Below are 19,630 nucleotides of genomic sequence, written 5' to 3'. Positions count from 1 at the left end.
TAGGAAGACGATGGACAACCGGAGGGCAATAATTGGCCGGAGCCGCCTGTTTTTTTAGCTAGAATGTCATCGAGAGAAGGTTGTCACCCTTCTGATTTGTTCATCATAGACAGAAACTGACCTTTAATTGCTGTCCTGAGCAAAAAGAAACGCAAACAGCGACCTAAGTGGCCCAAGGTCAGTGATGGTCTAAAGATTAACTAACTTCCTGCAAAGGGTCATAAGGTAAAAGCTCAAATCAGAGCCAATTTGTGAAAACCTGTTGATGGCGAAAGGTCCGTAATTCTTTCTTTCTTTTCGGTGAAACAAGCAGATTATTAGATAGATCCATTATCATGTACTAAAAAGTCAATATCACAAAAAAATCCCAAATCGATATATTAATAATCAATTTTTCCCAAACTAATTTTTTGATCATAAATACTCCAAATTGATATGTGCGTGTGTGCATGTGCATGTATATAACAAATTTACATTCCAAATTGTTGAGTTGGAGGATATGTGGCAATCATTGGGCAGTTTGTAGTTGTACCATCCGTTTGTCAAATGTGTATCGATATGTGATTTTTTATGGTATTAATTTATTTATTTTTAAAAGCATACAAAATATAGACTTTGCCTATTATGACATGTTTACTCTTAACTTTTTTTTTAACTCCAAAAATTCCGAACTTGTACTCGTGTGAAATATTTATCCCAATTTTTTCTATGACACCAAAAACTTTAAATTTCCTCGATATTAAATTTTTTAGATAAATGTGCAACATGAATACAAATTTGGGAGCGTCACAAAAAAAGTTTGGGGTAAATGTGTTACATTAAAAAAAAGTTGGAAATATCCATCCCCGCTGTAGAGGTGTTGGTTCGGCGTTCCCCCCTAAGGTTCAAGTCACTACGGTCGCATTTGCGCGACTTAAGTGTGGCGCCGTGGAGAGGACTAGCGTCGCTCGGGTTTATGTCACACCCACTGCCGTACGTGCGGCGGTTCTCGAGTCATTAAAAAAAGTTGAGGGTAAATGTGCTCAATGAGATTTTTTTGGCTTTTATCTCATAATTGGAATGGTAAATTTGTTATCAATATACTAGTTTGAGATTTTTTTATAGAAAAAAATTAATTTCAGGATAAATTTGTCATAATTATGTTAATTTTGGGTTTTTTTTTCGTGATATTAACCATATAATAAATTATATAAAAATTATTCTTTTTTTTTTTATCGATTGTGAATTACCTGTTTTTGGATATATAATTGACGTAAGCCATTACGCTACACCAACGAAATAAGATCTCGTACTTCTTATTGCCCTCCATTCTGCACCCTTTCATCTTAGGAAGGAAATATTCTTTCCATCACGTGCCGCGTCATCACCTTTCTTTTTATACGGCAAACAGCTCCATGATATGACGTGATACCTAATGGGACTCTTCTACCACAGGAAAAATAAGTATTTCTTATTAAATCAATTTTATACATACTGAATTAATTCTCTGTTTTGATTTAGATTTTAAAAATTGGAATTTTGGCGATGGTTTAGCATTTCCAATCCTAACGGGAAAATAAGGATCCATTTGGAGTGACTTATATTTCTTTCACTTTCATCATTTCTTTGTATGTTTATAATTTGATTTTTATTTAGGCAAAATTTCTAAAACATTTTAGAATATAGGAATCGATACATATGATCATATTTATTTTTTTTTAAAATAGAAAACAGTAAACAATTAATTTTGCTTAAGTAATAAAAAATGACCGATCTTCAAGTATAAAGAACTTCGCAACATATTAATTATCAGAAGAGTTCGTGACCATCGCAAAAACTTCCTGGTCGCAAGGAGGAAAAGGTAAAACTCACAAATCAAGTCTAAAGAAAAGTTATCAGAATAAAATGTCTTTCACTTTAAAAAAAAAATTGTATTTCTTGTGTTAGAATTACAAATCAAATAAAAATACGTGCCTAAAGTAATTTATACTTTTCTTGGGAATTTTTATTTTTTATTTTTATGATTCTAACATTTGATATTCATTTAAGGAGAAACGGATGAAGCTTTCCGATTTTCATATTTCAAACGTCATATGCTAACTTAAAACATATGAAATCTTTCTAAGTCCATTCCATATAATAGGGAATTATATGTAAATTTTTTCATTAGTAATAAATATTTCAATTAAATTTATGGCCAATTATTGGAGGAAAAAAAAAAAAAGTCAAACTCTTTTTTTCTTATTCCGCGCCGATAACGAGGCCCGCAATAACTCCAACAACAAAAAAAAGAAAAGGAAGAAGGAAAAAAACAAAAGACGGGCCAACTTTTTAACGTCTTTCTTCCCCTTTCGAAAAAAAAGAGGAGGAGGAAGAAGAAGAAAAATCTTCCATCTCCGGCGGAGGGGAGATGTTCCCCATCTACGGAGGAGGCGGTCGAAACGTGGCAGCGGGCGGTCGAATCAACGGTGGGCGTGCGGTCTTGTGTTCCACACGGGCACCACGTAGACTTGCGCAAAGACGAAAACGCCCCTCCCACCACCCATCCTTCCTCCCTCCTTCCCCCCCTTCCTCCACCCTTTTAATCGACCCCTCCTCTCCCGTCTCTCTTCCCTTGACGCTCATTTTTGTTGTCTCTCTCTCTCTCTCTCGTTCTCTCTCTATCTCTTTCTCTCTCTCGATCACCCTCTCTAATCGTCTGTAAATTGTCGATTCGGTCATCTTCTCCGTCCCGAGCTCTGAAAGTCTCGTCCTTTTTTCCCGATTCGGGTTCTCAAGGTGCGATCTCCGACCTCCTTGTCTATCGTCATGGTTTCTGCCGGCTCTTTTTTTTTTTTTTTTTTTCCTGATCTTTTCGTTAACTTGGTCTAGGGATTGGGCGGTGGGTTGGGGTTTGGCGGTGTTTGATTTCCGCCTGATTGATTTGATGCCATTTGCTGTCCGATTCTGTTTTAACGTTTTTTTTTTTTTTTTTTTTTTTTTTTTCGGCCTCGGTTTGGGATTCGTCTGGCGACAGTAGATTTCGAGGAATTTCGCTTCGCCTCTCGCCGATTGTTGACGGGAGGGTTGAAAAACGGAGCGATGGTCCGTAAAGGAGGCGCCTTTATGCCCGTTTCCATGAAATAATCGTATTTCAGTTCCCTTTAGAATTTTTTTTTTTTTTTTTTACTTGGGATTTCGGATGTATGGGATCCCGATTTTTGTACGCTCCTTTATCTATGGGGCTTCTTCTGAATCCTTTGACGTCCGTGGAAGTGGAATATCGGTGCTCTTATTTGCCCTGACGTTGCAGTGTTAACAAATGTTATGGAATTCTGAGTTAGTTGTGATTGGACCGATTTTGGGTGGATGAATCTCGCTTGATGTCTTGTGTTGGCAATTTCTCATTTTTTGTGCTTTTATTTATTTATTTAATCTACGTGCCATTTGAGCAGTAGCGTTCTTTGTGTAAAGCAAATTGGAGAATGATTTACAAAGACCAACGGGACAATGAATATGTGGTGAAGATCTGGTGATTGTCTCGTTGAATTCTGCTTGCTTATACCATCACGCAAGTTGCTTGTTATTAAGGGATGAAAGAGGATAAGAAGCGAGAAAAATGATACTTTTGATTAATGGTTACGTTTTTTTTTTTTTAAATTTTTTTTTTGGGGGGTTTTTGAGACGATGTCTTGATCTTTTTTTGCCTTTCTCTTAAACAGATATTTTTTCTTGGATTTTGAGAGCTGGAATTGGGAAATTAGCATGAGCACTCAGATGACCAAAACTCCTCTAAGAGGATATCGGCGTCGAAAAACAACACTGAATTTAGACCTTAACAATGAGCCGCCAGTTGAAAACCGGGATCAGGAAGGTACTTCAACTCAAGTTGTGTCTCAGCTAGTGGAGGATAGCCACCAGGGGCAACAACCCGTGCAGCATGCAACAATTGATGTTGAGGCCATTGATGATGATGTAGCCTTTTCCTCACCCAGGGCATTTGCTGAAGTATAACTCTGGTTACATGCTTTCTTCTGTTGCTATGTTCAGTCTTCATTTAGGAGCAGCTGCTAAATATGACTTTTGTTTTCAATGTATAGGCGAAAAACAAATCCCGGAGGAATCAGTCAAGGAACGTCATAATTGAAGTAGAGTCGGGTACTTGATTTTCTTTAAACTGTTGTGGCTGTTGTCTGCACCCAGTGTGCAGGCTTACATGTGTATATTTCTCGCTTATGATCCCCAACACGTCTTCTCTGTGAACTTGTTAGTTGGTTTACAGTGAATTTCCAGCATCTTTCTTGCCCCAAATTCAATCCCTTCCTTTTTCTTGCAATATGTGCTTGTGCTTCTACTGCTTCAGAGTTGCTGCTTTGAAAGGGACGTTGATTAGTAACGTCAGAGGACTTTCAATGGAAGGGTGGATGGTTAAAGAACTTACTTTGAACTGAAATAAGCAAGTAAAAGTACTTCCATTTTCTTTGGTGTCTGTTTTTTGCTTTTTTGTTGGGATGAGGGTCTTAGGAGGTTTATGGAAAAGCTTCAAAAGCACTTGCAGCAGGATGATTCCACCAGATAAAGTAAACTGAAAAGGAACTCCTATAGAGACTATAACATATATTCTGCTTTGGTTATGATTTTGAAGAATATAATGGTTATCAAAAGAAAATTTGATTTCTTTTGGAATGCTTTAATTGGTTTAGGCCCGTTATCCTCTTTCTTCTATTAGTAATGGTAGGCTTTTGCTGTCTAAGATGCTGTGATATTTGCTGTGATGTTGCTAAATTTTATTCCTTTGCTTTCTAAAGTATGTCAACCTTAATTAACTTACACAAGTGGTTTGTGGGACTTATGCACTTTGGACTTCAGTGGTGTTGTAATTTGTCTTTGTATTTTTTATTTGGGGTGTTGGGAATGGGAGTATTTTTGAGTATTTGTCTTGGGATGATTATACTTGGGACTCTTGCTGTTTGAATAGGAGGCCAGCGGTTACCTTTTAATCTCAGAGTGCCTTATAATTATTCAATGATGACTGATCATGCAATGTAAATGATTTAGGAGTGTTGTACTGTTTGATCCATGACTTGTCATTGTAACAAAGTTGAAAATATGATAATACTGGAAATTCGTATCTAATTCTTCAAATTGACATCGCATTTCTCTGTTGGCGGTTGGTTTTTTTTTGCCCTGGTAAACTTTTTATTACCATCTCTGGCCTCTAGATACTGTGTGATGCTTCCTCAGTTCTCTGTTGCATCAATCATGCATCTTCTCTATTAAGTCGCAGACTTATGGGTCTGTCTTCTTCTCTTCTTGATTGCTGCAGATGAACATAACACAAGGCGTGCCCACAATAACTCTAAGCGCAGAAGATTTCCTGCAAATCAAGATAGAAACTGCGGTCCCTACATAAATTTGGAAAGCAGTAATAATTATGTGGTACTGACTTTGACTCTTCCTATCACCGTTTTATGTACTATGCTCTGGCGCATGTTGATACTAGTAGGTTTTTTACTTTCTTCTGCATCTATGTATTTCTATGATTAGTTCATTTGCCTTGTTGGGGATCAATAGGTCAATAGTCTGTAGGGATTTCTTTCATTGATCTTTCTTTAAAAACATCTGGTATAGATACAGCCACTGGTACACTTTCAGCATTAAAATGAATTAAGTAGACATCAAAATGGAAGAACCCAGAGTATTTATCTATATCGGATGCACTGAATCAGAATATTCGTAGCACTGCTTTTTTTTATTATTTTAAGAATGTTGATTTTCTGTGCCAGAGGAGGTTTGTTGCAAATTGCTCCAGCAATTGTGCTACTCATGAGATATATTGTGAATACAGATTTTGATGGTAAATACTGGTCATGGGAAAGTGTCTCTTGGGACATTCACTTGAGTCTTGCGTTACCAGATTCTGCAGTTTGACTCTCTGACAATTCCTTCATGAACTGCTTGTGCTTGTCCCGTTGTGCCTTGTTGCTTCAATCATGCTTTTTGTCTTGATTGATTTGTGTTCTATATAAAGTCATTAATCTGTGGTGTGATGCATGAGATCAAATCGCATGCTTTTATTAACTGGCAAGGATATTATGATTGGATGGCCGCAATCACTCGCATTTTTTGTGATTCTTGCTCTTTCCATCGCTCTCCCTCATATTTGATGTGTGCGTAGCTGGTCATTATGCCTGCAGACAGTATGTCTTGCCCACATGATATGTTATTGTTTTTGTAGTTTAGAAGTTGTGTGCGTACATACACATTTTATGTTACAGAGGTGAATATAGAAGTTATTGTGACCTGTGGAAGTTGAATTGCAGACAGAAAATGTGGTGAGTCCACCACCGCCGCAGCCACCAAAGGAGCCAACATTCAGTTGTCCAATCTGCATGGGCCCATTAGTTGAGGAGACATCTACAAAATGTGGTCATATTTTTTGTAGAGCCTGCATTAGGCATGCAATAAGTACGCAGGCTAAGTGCCCGACATGTAGGAAGAGAGTCGTTGCGAAAGATCTCATCAGGGTCTTTTTACCTGCCACCACAAGTTAAAGTGAGATTTCTTTCTGTTGATGGATTGTTCTTTGCTTCGATTGTGTACTTGATACTGCAGAGGAATAAATTATTGGTTAGGAAAAAGTATGATCTGTAAAGTGTATCTCATCCGCATAAAAAGGCACCTGTGAAAAGGAGAGAATTCTCTCTGTGGGGAGTCTGCTGCCTTTAGCTCGTAACACCAAATCTCTTTTGCTGGGAAAAAGAGTTACAAAACAGTAAATCTGAAATGATATGGCAGTTGTCAAACTTTGTTTCATGGCTATATATTTGTGAAGTCTCAAAGCTGCCTCCATTAGTCCTGACCTGAACTTCATCACTAATATCTTTAGCTCCTGTCGATGTCATGGAAATTCAAAATGTTAAAATCAGCTTTCTTCATGCAGCTGTTGCTCATTGCTATTAATTTTTTTTTCATTAATCTTATAGGTCGTGCTGATGCTTTGAGAGACGAGGAATGGCAAGAGTAATTTTTGACATCAGTTGAATTAGATTTTTCTCAGATGGGAAATTCTTGTACAGGTTGATCTGATATACCAATTGCTGATGGTTATCATATGAGACATCAATATTAAAGCTTATAATGAGATTCATTGTCTGGGATTAGTTTTCACTGTCAAGGGACTCTTTAGTCTCTTAATTTATAGTTCAAGAGACGGGATGAACATCAGTTCGTGTATATTTTCCCTTTTTTCGGCTAGAAATTCGTGTATGTTTTCAGATAAGAGTATTGTGCAACCTGACTCTCGGCATGGAAAATGAACAACAGATATTTGGCCTGTATCTCCAGATCCTCAGGATTTCTGGCTTGGCAAAAGAACCAACCACAACCCAAGTGCATACGAGTGTCAGTGGCATTTGGGAAAGTTCCTGAGAGATTCGGACTCTGTGATTCAGAGCGGCTAATTACGTCAGTTAAATCTTTGGCTTGGTACTCTGATAGGTTTACTGTTTTGAATCTGCGCAGGCGCGGGGACTTACCCCATCAATATGAATTCGTGCATCTGTCAAGACATGTTAGCCCGTGTCAATGCAGATTTCGAGAGGGAGGGAGGAAAGCACTCATTCACTCGTATTCGATTAGCTGCATTAAACACAAGACACCACAGCCTAAGACATGCACGCATGACTAGCTTATGTAAGAATCAAGACACCACGACTTGGACATTGCACACAAGGAGACGCTAGCCTCGGGAAGACCTACATCTTCACGAGGCGAAATTATTCATTATGGTCCCTAACCAGCATAGCTGCATTCAGACCTACGAAACAAACTACCAAGCCCTGTGTCCTTATGGCGCACGGCTGCTCACTTTTAGGGGAGGGGCCACTCCACGGTTACCTTTAGTTTTCTGTGCCTCTTCGCCAGCATAAGCCTTGTGAATGATGGGGAGTCCTAAGAACCCGAGCTATGGGAAGTGAAATGGCCACAAACCAAAGAAGTTCTGGGGAGCGTTGACCTTGTCGTCCTCCTTCAGACGTGCCGGTGAGGAATGCTGCAAGAAGGAGAATGAGAAGAAGAGATGATTTGGAAGTCCTCTCCATGTTAGCTTTCGTGTCTTTCACTCTAATAACTTTTGCACGGAGAAACCAAGGGAGACCTTCCTATTTTATAGTCGAAGTCCTGAGACATTTAGCCCATTTCAGGTTCTCATATTTACTGCCTGATGCACAATTTGCAGACCATCCTTACAGCGAAAGAGAAGTTAGGTGGTCTGTGGCAATTTAATTTCGCCTGCTCTTGTCACTGGACTTGGTTCGCTGCTTGAATTCTGGTTGGTGACTGGGGATTGGGGATTCCAAGCAAATGATCGGCTGTTGGATTCTGGTTATCTCCTGGTCAGAATGGGAATAAGCTAAGCAGAGTTCAGTAATTTTGTGGCCTCAACGAGGAAAAAAGGCTGTTGGGCCAGTAAAGATGCTGAGCTGGCTAGATGGTGGGGACCACGAATTGCTTGATGGATTCATTAAGCGAGCAAAGCTTGCTGCTTTTGAATCTTAACGCTCCAGATTCCAATGGGATGTAAAATGGGAGTGGTGCAGAGTGTTATCCGCATATCGGAACAGATTGATTTGGGGTTCAATGCAGCAGAGTCCTTGATGATTAGCATGTTCGTGGATCGACTCCTTGACGTTTTATTTAGCCGGTTGAGACGAAGACATCATCAATTTCGATCAATGAATCCGTAAGGCCAATTTTGCCGGTTGAAAATAGCCATGTTGACGATGGTATAGTTAGCCATGTAGGATTTTCCAATCTCAAAATGCCACGACCAATGAGTTTCAGACTTCATCAATCAAAATAGAATATATTTAGGATTTAATTTACCGAAAATAAAGACGCCTTGTCGAAATAACCAGGTGCCCTGTCTTTTAAAGTTCATAATCAATTCAGCACAATCGAGTGGTTGACGTCCATTACAAAAACAAGAACTGCTTATGACATTGTGATCGGAGAAACAGAGACATCATGAGAAAAGGATCTGGTTTGCAACCCTGCATTCTGTGATGAAAGGAAGGGCACCTGAGATATGGCAACTTCCTCTTGGCCATCTTGAATTGATTAATAAACCAGTGTAAACTCAAGAATCCGGAGTACAATTGCACATGATGAGCAACCCCAGTTAATTCTTTTATTCATCCTTTTGCACGTTCTACAGAGGAACAGAGTAATTACAGTGGCTCTGGATAAAATGCCCAACAAAATTCCAAAAACTGTGCAATAGCAACAGTAGGAAAAAATCTACTTTGGTTTCTGACAATTTGGGTAATGCATCACCATCGAATGATCAAAATACCCATCTTGGTGATGAATGTACGGCACTTGGCCGGGGCCGACTAGGTTGCTCTGGGTTGTTTCGCTTCTTCATGATCGAAGAGACTGTAGGGCTGTAGTAGTCATTGCTCCTTTGGGAAGTCGCCCCCTGCGAATGCATCTTTCTCCCGTGGATGAAGCTCCTCTCTTTTTCTAGCAACTCTCTGCGAGCTGTCGAGCTTCTCTGTGCAGGCCCCCATCTGGTGTAGCTCACGCAACTCTGACTTCTCCCAACTTGATGAAACTTTCCCTCTCTAGGGCTAGTGTAGTTCCTGCTCTCAGCAGTTTCTGCAGAGTACATAGTCTCTTCCTCACTGCTGTACCCGTAATGCATCTCTGAAGCTTCCAATGGAGATGAGCAAGACTGGACCTCACTCTGGGCCTCGTTCACTGAACCTGTAGAAGACATCTCAGCAACCACATGCGGACTGGTCAGTCCCACATCCTGCACTCCTTCTCTTCTTAGTGGGCTCTGCACAGGCAATTGCTCGACACAGTCCTTACCAGAACTCAGATGCAGAGGTCTAGCTGGCTGCAAAGTCACCACAGGTTTTGCAATTCTCGGTGGGAAATTTATATCCAAAAGCTGCACCTGAGGAGCTTCTTTCTTGTGAACAGGCATGGAAGTTAATCTTCTCGATTCATATATTTCTGGAGTTGGGATTCCTTGAAAATGTGTAGAATTTGGATCAATGGCCTTCTGTTCCTGATCAATCATATCCACAGCAATGGAACAGCTTGGTCCAGGTGGATCTCTGGATTTGGATATTAGATTTGAAGAAGATGGAGTTCCATCACCATCAGCTTCTGTTGACTTGAAAACCCGGCGCATTGTGAAGGACGCACATGAATGCTCACTTTTCTGGCCTGTAGACATCAATCGCATGATTGGCAATTTAGGTTTATTAAGTTCGTCGAGGCTGCCTTCCCAGTGCTGGTTTAACCAATCACAAATAATAGGTATGGGGATCCCGAATTGCATCGTAAGATCTTTTCTTGATGATGATGACGATGATGACGACGTGGAAGAGGATTTGGTGTTTGGAGATGTGGCTAGTTTCATAGGATCACATATCATAAATGCAAGATTTCCCTGAGCATCAAAACCAGCCGATCCAGGACTCCATACCACCCCCTCAGTTGATAATTTTATAAGATTATCGGTCGCTATAATGACTTTTCCCTCTCCAATTGTTAATTCCTTTTTCTCCGTAAAACCTAAAACGTATACAATGCTGCCCAAGTCAAGGTTTGGCTTGGCATTAGTTTTCAGGTAGTGAGGCTGCTGACCCTGGGCATTGGAATCTCCATCAATGGTATCTAAACCAACTATTGAAAGATCCAAAACTGAACTGGTGATAAAAAACCTGCAAACATATGGTTAACACATGAACCTAACAGGGTACTCTTAAGCCAAGCACAAATTTTGAATCTCAAGGAAGGCAATAGAAGATCCTATAGTTCAATGAAGGGACATCAAGTGCAAGAGAATCATTGAAGTTCAGGTATAACAGACATTATTCTTTTCTCCTCTAGCACGTGGAAGAATGCTGTTGAGGTCAGATACAGGGCCATACACAGATCCAAAATCAGCAAGAAACTCCTCTCCCGCCCACCCCAATTTGGAGGGGGCACTTTTTCCATGCCTAAGAATATACGTTTTAAATGATCTCCATTCCCAACAACAGGAATGGGAGACTACTAAAGAAATTTAAATAAGGTCAATTCCCAATTGCAGCATCCCTCGGATGATATACATAACCAAAAATATAAGCATCGAGAGAACTGGTGGATTATGAGGCAGAAAAAGGAAGAAAATTTATATTCAATCTCAACCACCTGTTCAAGACTTGGTTTAACAGAAGAGATTTTACCCAAGCAACGCAAATGCAAAATCTATACTGTCTGAAAACAACATGTGCCCAGTTGAATAAGCCTAATACATCTGGTATCTCATAATGCCCAATTCGCTTAACATATCTTACGAATGCAATTTCTTAACCAATTACTTCAGGACTATTTTAATACTGAATTAGAAACTGATCCAACACATACATCTTCATGATTCACATTATAGTAGTAAAGATCCCATGTCCTCTGGGTCTACAATTCAATCCCAGAAGCTATAGGCGGTAAAGGAGCAGTCGGACAGATTATAAAGCTATGATGTCTCTCTAGCTAAACTAACTCAACAAAGTTCGTTTTTTTCTCTTTCAAAAAAGGACCACCAAAATCAGATCTACCATGGCATCAAGGATCCTACAGGAAAAGGGGCATGGAAATAGAAATTTCCAAGAGCTGCAATTTTGAATGGGGGCTAACAGTAAACTCAATGCATCTCCCCTGTTTTTTATTTCTAACTAGGCGTTTATAGATTTGACCGTGCGGCTCTGATGCTGTGAAACAACCGCCTCGCGTAAAATGGGAATAGTAGATTCACGACGTTAAATTTTCGTAATTGGCTTTAGCCCTTTTTCCTACCCCCATAAAGAAAAGAAAAAGAAAAAGGCCGAACTCAAGCGAGAAAGCCAAGTTAGTTAGTTACCTATGGGGAAACAGGGTGGCGGCGACCCCATTCTGGAGCTGGATCTCGGAGCTCTCGGCGGCGGCCACGGAGGGGAGGTTGACGTGGGTGGTGAGGAGGAGGTTCCGGTGGATGAGGAAGCCGGTGCCGGTGCCGGTGCCGGAGACGGCGGCCACGGCGGGGGACTTGCCGGAGAAGATGGCGGCCTTGGTCCTCTCGGACTTGCCGACGCCCTTGCAGAAGCAGAGCGACTCGCTCAGGACCCCCATCGCCGGCGCCGCCCTTCTCCTCCTCCTCCTCCTCCTAGGGTTTCCGGATACCCCGGCGGGGGCAGAGCAGCGAGGGGGGGGGTCAGATCTGAGGGGAATGTCGGGGCGCCGACGGACCCGTCTCCTCCTTCGCCAGCACTAGCATTCCACGCCTCCTCCACAGTCTCTAGAGAGAGAGAGAGAGAGAGAGAGAGTAAAAAAGGAGGAGGATAGTGTTGAGCTGGAGTACAGAAGGATTCGTCTGTGAGCTCTGAAATGTATGAGAGAGAAAGAGAGGAGAGAGAGAGGGAGATCAGCAGGTGCTTTTGAGCTTTTGAAAGTAAGGAACTACCTGACCCAAAAAAAGGGGGGGAAGGAAGGAACTACTTATAGTATTTATTTATAGCTCTAGCTACTATCCTACAGAATTTTTATTCCTTCATTTTTTTTTTTATAAATCTTTTATTTTAGACAACAAATTTAATGGATATCAACCCAGACAGCTCATAAAAATTTAATTCAGTATGCAATATCATTCTTCAACTTAAAATATGTAAATCTATGTACTGTGTGAAAAATGTTTAATGTTTTGATTCCTTATTTTCAAGTTGACGAAATATTTAACAAATTTACAAAGTGTTAAAAGATGAATTTTCTTTTTATTTTTTTTCTTAGTAATCCAAGATGGTCGAAAAAGTCTTTCCTGAGGGCAAATATTAACTTGAGGATGGTGGAGAATTCCATTGAAAAAGAAGGGGAATATATATAGACACAGAGAGAGAGAGGAGAAATAAGGAAATGTTAATGAATGCGTATCCAAGAGGGAAGGGAACTATGGAAGATAGCGATGGTTACGTTGTTTTCCAATTGAACAGCACTCCCCCAATGCACTGTCAATTCATCGAAAAGACAAGAGCCAGGACCATACCGTTCGGTCTCACATCCCGACCATCAAGATTCAACGACCCGAAAGAGAGAGATATGGCCCCGCAATCGATCCATCGACAGCCCTCACAAGTCGACAGATTGAGAACACGACGAACTTGGCATCCATTCGTTTCGAAACATCGCCCTTTCCGAAATTTGTGCCGCTCGATGTTCGGCGGAACTAACAAGGTATTGACTAGTTGAAAATGCGATCGGGAGATGAAAGCAGGGGAGGAAACGTGTTGAGTGAGGCCGGGGGGATCTTTGATTTTTGAGTGGGGGGACCACCGGAATTTGACCCGACATGGTCGGGGGAGGGGAAGGAGAGCCACATGCATCGTCTTCTTCGCGTACACAAGGATAGAGATAGGGAGAGCTTAACGTGCCACGGAACATGTGATGCTTGCATTATTGCGTTGCACGTTTCTTTCCAAAATATTAAACGTGTCTCGCAAATCTAAACGAAAGAAAAATATATATATATGATACCCCTCGAGAAAAAAAAAATTCAATTTGATTTTTGACGATTGATGTAAGATTAACTTTACTCCGCCACTAATACATCCGATGGTGACAAAAAATTGTCTTGACGAGGAGAACACAAGATGGGTTAAACAAAATTGTGCAATTCGTACACTTCCATAACGTGACTGTTATGCCGCAGCCCTTCTCATAAAGAGCGTGTCAAGATTAATACCGTAATGGGCCCATATGATATAGGCAAAAGAAGTATGTAACAGATTTTGTAAGTTAAGAGACCATTTCAGCACTCTTTCTTTTTTTTTTTCATTTTCAAGACAAAACTATTTTCTGTTTAAAATTTGTTTGTATAATATCAAAACTAGAATTGATCATACCATCAGACATTGAATTTGATTTTCCTGTCATGAAAAAAATTATAATTTTCTTCCTTGCACTTTGACACTTTTTCTTATAAAAAAAACTCTAAAGGATTGTTTATTGGTAGTTAAAAATCAGAGAGTTTTATCAATTTATTCGATTAAAAATAAAAAAAAATAAAGAGGAAAAAACGAAAAATTACCTCTATAGAATCTTATGTTGGTTTAGGAATAAAAAGGGGATAGGAATTTTGAAGGAAAATGACAAAATCCAGAAAAAAAAAAGAAACATTAGAGGCGCCAGAGATGGGACTCGAGATACTAAATGGAGCACCTAATAATAATACTAGGCCAACACCACCACTCGACTACTAAGGTTTCATCCATTAGTATATATATAGCTTTCATGTTTCTCATTATAATCGTGCGAAGTAGTGAGGCGTAACCTTTTCAAAAGCAATACATGTGTTTGAGTTTTGCTCGTGACCTTTTCGAAAGGCTTGTGTTATTTCTATCCTTTTTTAGCTCCTCACACCCAAATTTGACATTTAATTGATTACACTACCCTTTGCGAATCCCACTTTTAATTTAAGAATATTTCTTACCTTTTTTTTTTCTTCCTTTCTTTTGTTTCAATTTTACTAAAGATGAAATTACCATGCTCTTGACAAAGAATAATTATTAAGGTTAAATATAAGGCCTACTCTTAATTTAAGACTAACGCTCGCCTTTTTTTGGGGGTTTTTTCTTTTACTTTCTCATTTGAAACAAAATCTTTTTACTTCTTCCCTAAAAAAATATTTTATTTGGTAGATCGTTAACTAATTATTGTGTTTCTCATTGAAAAATTATTTATTTTGTTAAGTACTCGCATATCTCTTTTTTCTTTTTTCTTTTTTTGTACCAGGAAAATATTATTAAAAGAATAATCTAAGCACAAATGAGAGAATAACCTTTGGGTAGATTGTGTACAATGCATACATCAACCACAATATTTAATTTTTGAGTAAATTCTTGTAAATTTGTACTAAAAATTGATGTAAAAAAATTCATGATCATGAGAATACATGAGGGAAATAAAGTAAACAATGTGTAGATAAAACTAGCAATTTTTTTTACTTCGATATATGATTAGTACTTGCTTAGATTATAATAATAGAGATTAATTTAAAAGAAGACAAACATAAAAAAACGCTGAAATGTAATGGGAGTAGAAGAAGTAGCTAGAGTGAAAAAATTATTTGGAAGGAAAGCGGATAAAATTTTCTTTTGGTTAAATTAAAAAACAAAGAAAAAAAGGATAATAAATAATTTTAAACTAAGATTCGGACTCCCAAGAGATAATGTAGTCAATTCAATATAATAGGAGATACCAAGAGCCAATAAAAGAGTGAAAATAGCGTAAACCTTTCAAAATTAAACAACATTTATGGTAATCAGCAAAAGTGTGGTAAAAAAGCTCGTTGAATCATAAACATTGTTGCAAATTACATGAGTCATGGTGCGATCTTATGTACACTCTTACTAATCATGTAAATTGTTTTGTGTAAATTGTGGCACATCATTTTAGCATTGTCAATCGTGATTGATTGTAGCTACTTTTTTGCTTGTTTTTTAACAAATGTCATATGATTTAAATACAGCGATTTATATAAGTCGATGATTTTACGTTGTAGTATTATATCTACGTATAACAATAACAATGGTGGTTCTAAAATGGTTTGACATGATTTATATACAACAATTTATATGATCGATAAAAAATCTATGCAATTTTGTTCCATGACTTATTTAATTTGCATAAATGTGTAAAATTGAACAATCGTTTTTACCATATTCAGGTTGATTTTTAAAGCTATGTGAGCATGTTTATCATGAGATGAGACTTTTGTCAATTACCTTTATATATATAATTCACCTTTGCACCTCTTTGCTACGATAACCGGAGTCAACTGTTGTGCTCAACTTCTGTACTTCTCTATCGCACGAACCATAGGGTAGTGTCGTGCTGAACCTTCGAATTTCTCTAACGCGCGAACTAAAGGGTAGTGCTAGAATCGTTCTTCGCACCGCTTTGCTAATATGCTCGACCTCTGTACCTCTTCGTCGCAGGAGCAGGAGTGGAATGTACTCAATCTTCGCATCTCTCTACTATGCAAATCTGAGTGGGACGCTGCACTTAATTTGTACACTTTACTCTTCTGTGTGTGCTCATCCTTCACACCTCTCTACCGCACCGACTACTGAAGTGTAGTGTTGCACTCAACCTTTACGCATCTAGACCACGCATGCTCAACCTTCGTCACCTAGGCTTTGCACCTTTTTGCTGCGCAAATTGGAGCTTCACAGTCTTTACTACGCAAAACCTTCAGCTGATTTTTATGAAGTCTGAGGTGGAGTTTTTACGGGCTCCTTTAATGGAGATTTCTCCTACAAAATAAAGAAGGAAAGCTAATGAAAGGAAGATTCTAAATGTAAAGGAGTAATAGATTGAAGAAAGGCATAAAAGTGAGTTGGCGGCCATTTCAAATTTGAAGGCATTTATTAAAGCCGCCAATGCTTTCTTTTGTGGCTGAAGGGACTTTGAATTTTTTTTTTGTTTATTTTCAAATTCATTATCACATTTGATTTAGGATATAATCTTATTAGGCCTGTGACAAATTATCAACATGATGCGGAAATATCATACCATTTATTTATCGATTGAGAGGTAAAATCAGAGTTTTCATGCCAAATTAGCAGCTTGACGTAATAGTGTCATGTTATTTATTTATCGCTGAGAGGTGAAATCGAAATTTAAATAATTTACGGAGGACAAAAAAGTTTATTAAACTCCCCAAGTTGTTCAAAGCTAAAGTAGTGGATACTTGCCTTTAGCTTTGCATTCTTCTCAAAATAGCCTTGGGTCTAAACTACAGAAGTTATACCCAATACAAAATGGGCTAATTTCATAAAAAAACACGAACTTTAGGTGTTGTCCCAAATCTGGCCTGAACTTTTTTTTGTCTAAAAAAAAGCATAAACCTTCTCTTGTGTCCAAAATCTAGCTCTCCGTTAACCCTCATTCCATAGTCATCTGACGTGACATTTTCACGTTAGTAATAATATCCAACACAACAAAACGATGTTGCATTCAAGTGTTTTGAGGAAGTATTAAATTTAAGTCTACCATCCAATGAGGTGAACTTTACAAATGATTCTTATGGGAAAAATAATTTAGCAGCTTTAGTTCTAGGGGACAAAACACATAGCTAGGGGCATTAGATCAATTAACAATTGGCAAGCTGTTTGCAATGTCCAAAGCTGAGTTGGAAGCAAAACATTACATTGCCTTAAAGTGAAATATTAAAAGCATGTGCATCTTGTAGTTAAATAGAAATGTGAAGCCTATTTGTAACAGACTTACTTTATTTTGTTTCAAATAAAGTTCGGGTCAGATTTGGGATAACACATAAAATTCGTGTTTTTTTTAGACAAAATAAAGTTCGGACAAGATTTTGGACAACACCTACAGTTCGTGCTTTTTTATGGAATTGGCCCGTACAAAATATTGTTGGATATTTAAGCAGTTTTGAAATATTTACAATAATAGCTTCAATAGAAGTTATGACCGCATTGAAGACCATCATTATTTTTAACGGTCACATAACGGTTTCTTAACGGTCATATAACGGCTTTTCAATCATTTTTTAACGTTTAATTTATTTCTCAAATAAATCCTCCATTATTTTCAATCTTTTAACGGCTCTATTTTGTCTGAATATAAAAATAAGATCTCATAAGACACAATATGTTCATATATCTTTTCTTTTCTTTCAGTTGGGTTATACACAAAAGTTGTTCTGTTTCTTTCTAATATTCAGTGCGGAGTATAGAGGAAGGTCTGTTGTATCTTGGGAGGATAGCCGCTGAAGCCTTACGCACTGAGTTTCATACTCCGAGGGGCGGAATTATCCTTAAGGAGAGTGTTTGCACGCCTCAAACATTTGTTTTTCTATTTTCTAATTCTTCATAATGTATTAGCAGTTGTTATTATTTCTTATGTATTCTAAACTTTTTCCAACAATCCTAAGGATAAGTACTATGGATTTCCAAGTCGAAGTTGTTGCTGTTGCCGCCACCAAAATTGGAATTGAAAGAATGATCGAGATGGTGAAGGACAAGTATCACATATTCATGGGCGGATGTCGTGGGAAATTACTGAGCATTGTCAAAGGTTTCTCGGTCGTTTTGGTAAGGTTATTGAATGTCAGGTAAAATCATACTTTGAGGCTTTAATACCTAAATTTGTTTCGAGAGGAAGTTGGGTGTTTGTAATTATCTCAAGTTCGTGATTATTTTCATAAGCTTCGGTCCACATTGGGGTTTCCTATTTTATTCTTGACCTGGAAGTTGTAATTTTAGGATTAGAGAATGTTTGTTCATTGTGACTTCATTGCTCCTATTGTTTTAATTGGTTGACCACTTGATATTAACCATTCTGAAATGACCCATTTCATATTTTAGAAATGAAAAAAAAAAAAAAACAGAAACATTGGATTTTTGTGAGTAAATTTTACTTTACAAAATGGTTTCAAATTCTTACCATCTGAATGTCAACAACTTCTAGTGTCCATCAAGGAATTTTTGTGTCGATAGGACAAGAAGTATGTCTCCAAGCTTGAGAACCATCATAATGATGTTGTTGTTAGTAGAACCATGTTCTTCTTGTTGTTTAATTTTTTGGAAAATTCATTAAGGCGTCAGTTGTTCTTTCATTAGGAGAGAGCAATAGTGATTGTGATTGGGTGGTGTATTTGATTTAACTTTGAACTGTTATATTAATAGGTTTTATTTTGACTATTGCTTGGCTTTGACCTTTCTATCCGATGCAATTGTTAATAATGCAAGCTGAAAATTATGAGTCTCATATTGGCCTTCTTTATGCTCATTAAAATAGAGGAGGTACAACATACAAAATCAAGCTATATATATTTTTGTATTTTTTCTTTGCCCTGCTTTATATTTTAGGGATATTGGATGAACACCATTGATGGATGCATGCCGGTAGTTGTTTCTTTCTCAGTTTGAGATTTTGAATAAACTCTGAGTGCCAATAGAAGAGATTTAGCCGGTTCATTTTTAGTCTGGTGCTTGTAAAGTGAAAGTGGTGGTGTTTTCATGTATCATTTCAATTTGTGACATTTTATTGCCTCTTTAATAGAGCATGATGAGAACTTATCTAGGAGACAAGACACTATTAGTGTCATTCAAGATTTGTTAAAACTTATTGTCACCTTATTTTGTTACCTTCTAGAAGCTGCAGGTGAAAAAGTAAACTGAAATAGAAGATTTTATGATATTCTTATTAAAGAGCCATCACTCTCAAATGGGATTTATGATGATTTCATGATGCTGCTTTTATTAATGTTTTAGCAAAGCAACAAATTTTCTATCGCTGATATACCATTTAGTGTTGACGAGTGCTTGGTATTGGGTTTGGTGGAGTCCAAATTTGTCTTTACAAATACTCACTTCCTCAAGCTTCTTTTTATTAGAATAAGAGCAGCTCCTAGTGCAAAATTTTCTTTGAATGAATATGCCATCATCAACGAACTTGTATGTCTGGCTGATTTGAGTAGATATCAACGTGAAGAGACAGAAGTCAAAGACTCAATGACAACCAATGAACGCCTCAGGTGAGATCAATTTTCACAACAATAGAATTTTTATGGATTTTGTGGCCATGTGAATAGAAACTATGACATTTTACGTAGTGGATT

At 38.1% G+C, this 19,630-nt stretch overlaps 2 protein-coding genes across 3 annotated transcripts; one reads left to right on the top strand and one right to left on the bottom strand.

Moving 5' to 3' along the window:
• Positions 1-2,569: 2,569 nt before the first annotated feature.
• On the top strand, positions 2,570-7,298 carry LOC104425715 (E3 ubiquitin-protein ligase RNF4). Of its 2 annotated transcripts, none has more exons than XM_010038496.3 (6): positions 2,570-2,757; positions 3,681-3,966; positions 4,059-4,116; positions 5,285-5,397; positions 6,282-6,513; positions 6,945-7,298. In XM_010038496.3, the coding sequence occupies exons 2-5, from the start codon at positions 3,724-3,726 to the stop codon at positions 6,510-6,512; spliced, it is 645 nt and encodes a 214-aa protein (XP_010036798.1). In that variant the 5' UTR covers positions 2,570-2,757; positions 3,681-3,723; the 3' UTR covers position 6,513; positions 6,945-7,298. The 2 variants fall into 2 exon arrangements, with proteins under 2 accessions (XP_010036798.1, XP_039160367.1); XM_039304433.1 differs by lacking the exon at positions 2,570-2,757 and adding an exon at positions 3,440-3,596.
• Positions 7,299-9,045: 1,747 nt separating this feature from the next.
• On the bottom strand, positions 9,046-12,455 carry LOC104425714. Its single transcript, XM_010038494.3, has 2 exons — positions 11,876-12,455; positions 9,046-10,697 (listed from the first exon to the last, which is right to left on the bottom strand). Exons 1-2 carry the CDS (start codon positions 12,121-12,123, stop codon positions 9,305-9,307), a joined length of 1,641 nt encoding a protein of 546 aa, XP_010036796.2. The 5' UTR covers positions 12,124-12,455; the 3' UTR covers positions 9,046-9,304.
• Positions 12,456-19,630: the final 7,175 nt, after the last annotated feature.

This window comes from Eucalyptus grandis, chromosome 11 (assembly GCF_016545825.1).
Source record: "Eucalyptus grandis isolate ANBG69807.140 chromosome 11, ASM1654582v1, whole genome shotgun sequence".
In the NCBI taxonomy this organism is placed as follows: domain Eukaryota; kingdom Viridiplantae; phylum Streptophyta; class Magnoliopsida; order Myrtales; family Myrtaceae; genus Eucalyptus; species Eucalyptus grandis.
The sequence above is the reverse complement of the archived record's forward strand: the minus strand, read 5'-3'. Positions and strand labels throughout refer to the sequence as shown.

What these genes read in the sequence shown, in the direction of transcription:
- LOC104425715 (XM_010038496.3), top strand. Translation starts at nt 3,724, where the DNA reads ATGAGCACTCAGATGACCAAAACTCCTCTAAGAGGATATCGGCGTCGA. An exon ending in CATAATTGAAGTAGAGTCGG is followed by an intron (nt 4,117 to 5,284) that starts GTACTTGATTTT and finishes TGATTGCTGCAG; the next exon opens with ATGAACATAACACAAGGCGT. An exon ending in AAAGCAGTAATAATTATGTG is followed by an intron (nt 5,398 to 6,281) that starts GTACTGACTTTG and finishes GTTGAATTGCAG; the next exon opens with ACAGAAAATGTGGTGAGTCC.
- LOC104425714 (XM_010038494.3), bottom strand. Translation starts at nt 12,123, where the DNA reads ATGGGGGTCCTGAGCGAGTCGCTCTGCTTCTGCAAGGGCGTCGGCAAG. An exon ending in GCCACCCTGTTTCCCCATAG is followed by an intron (nt 10,698 to 11,875) that starts GTAACTAACTAA and finishes ATATGTTTGCAG; the next exon opens with GTTTTTTATCACCAGTTCAG.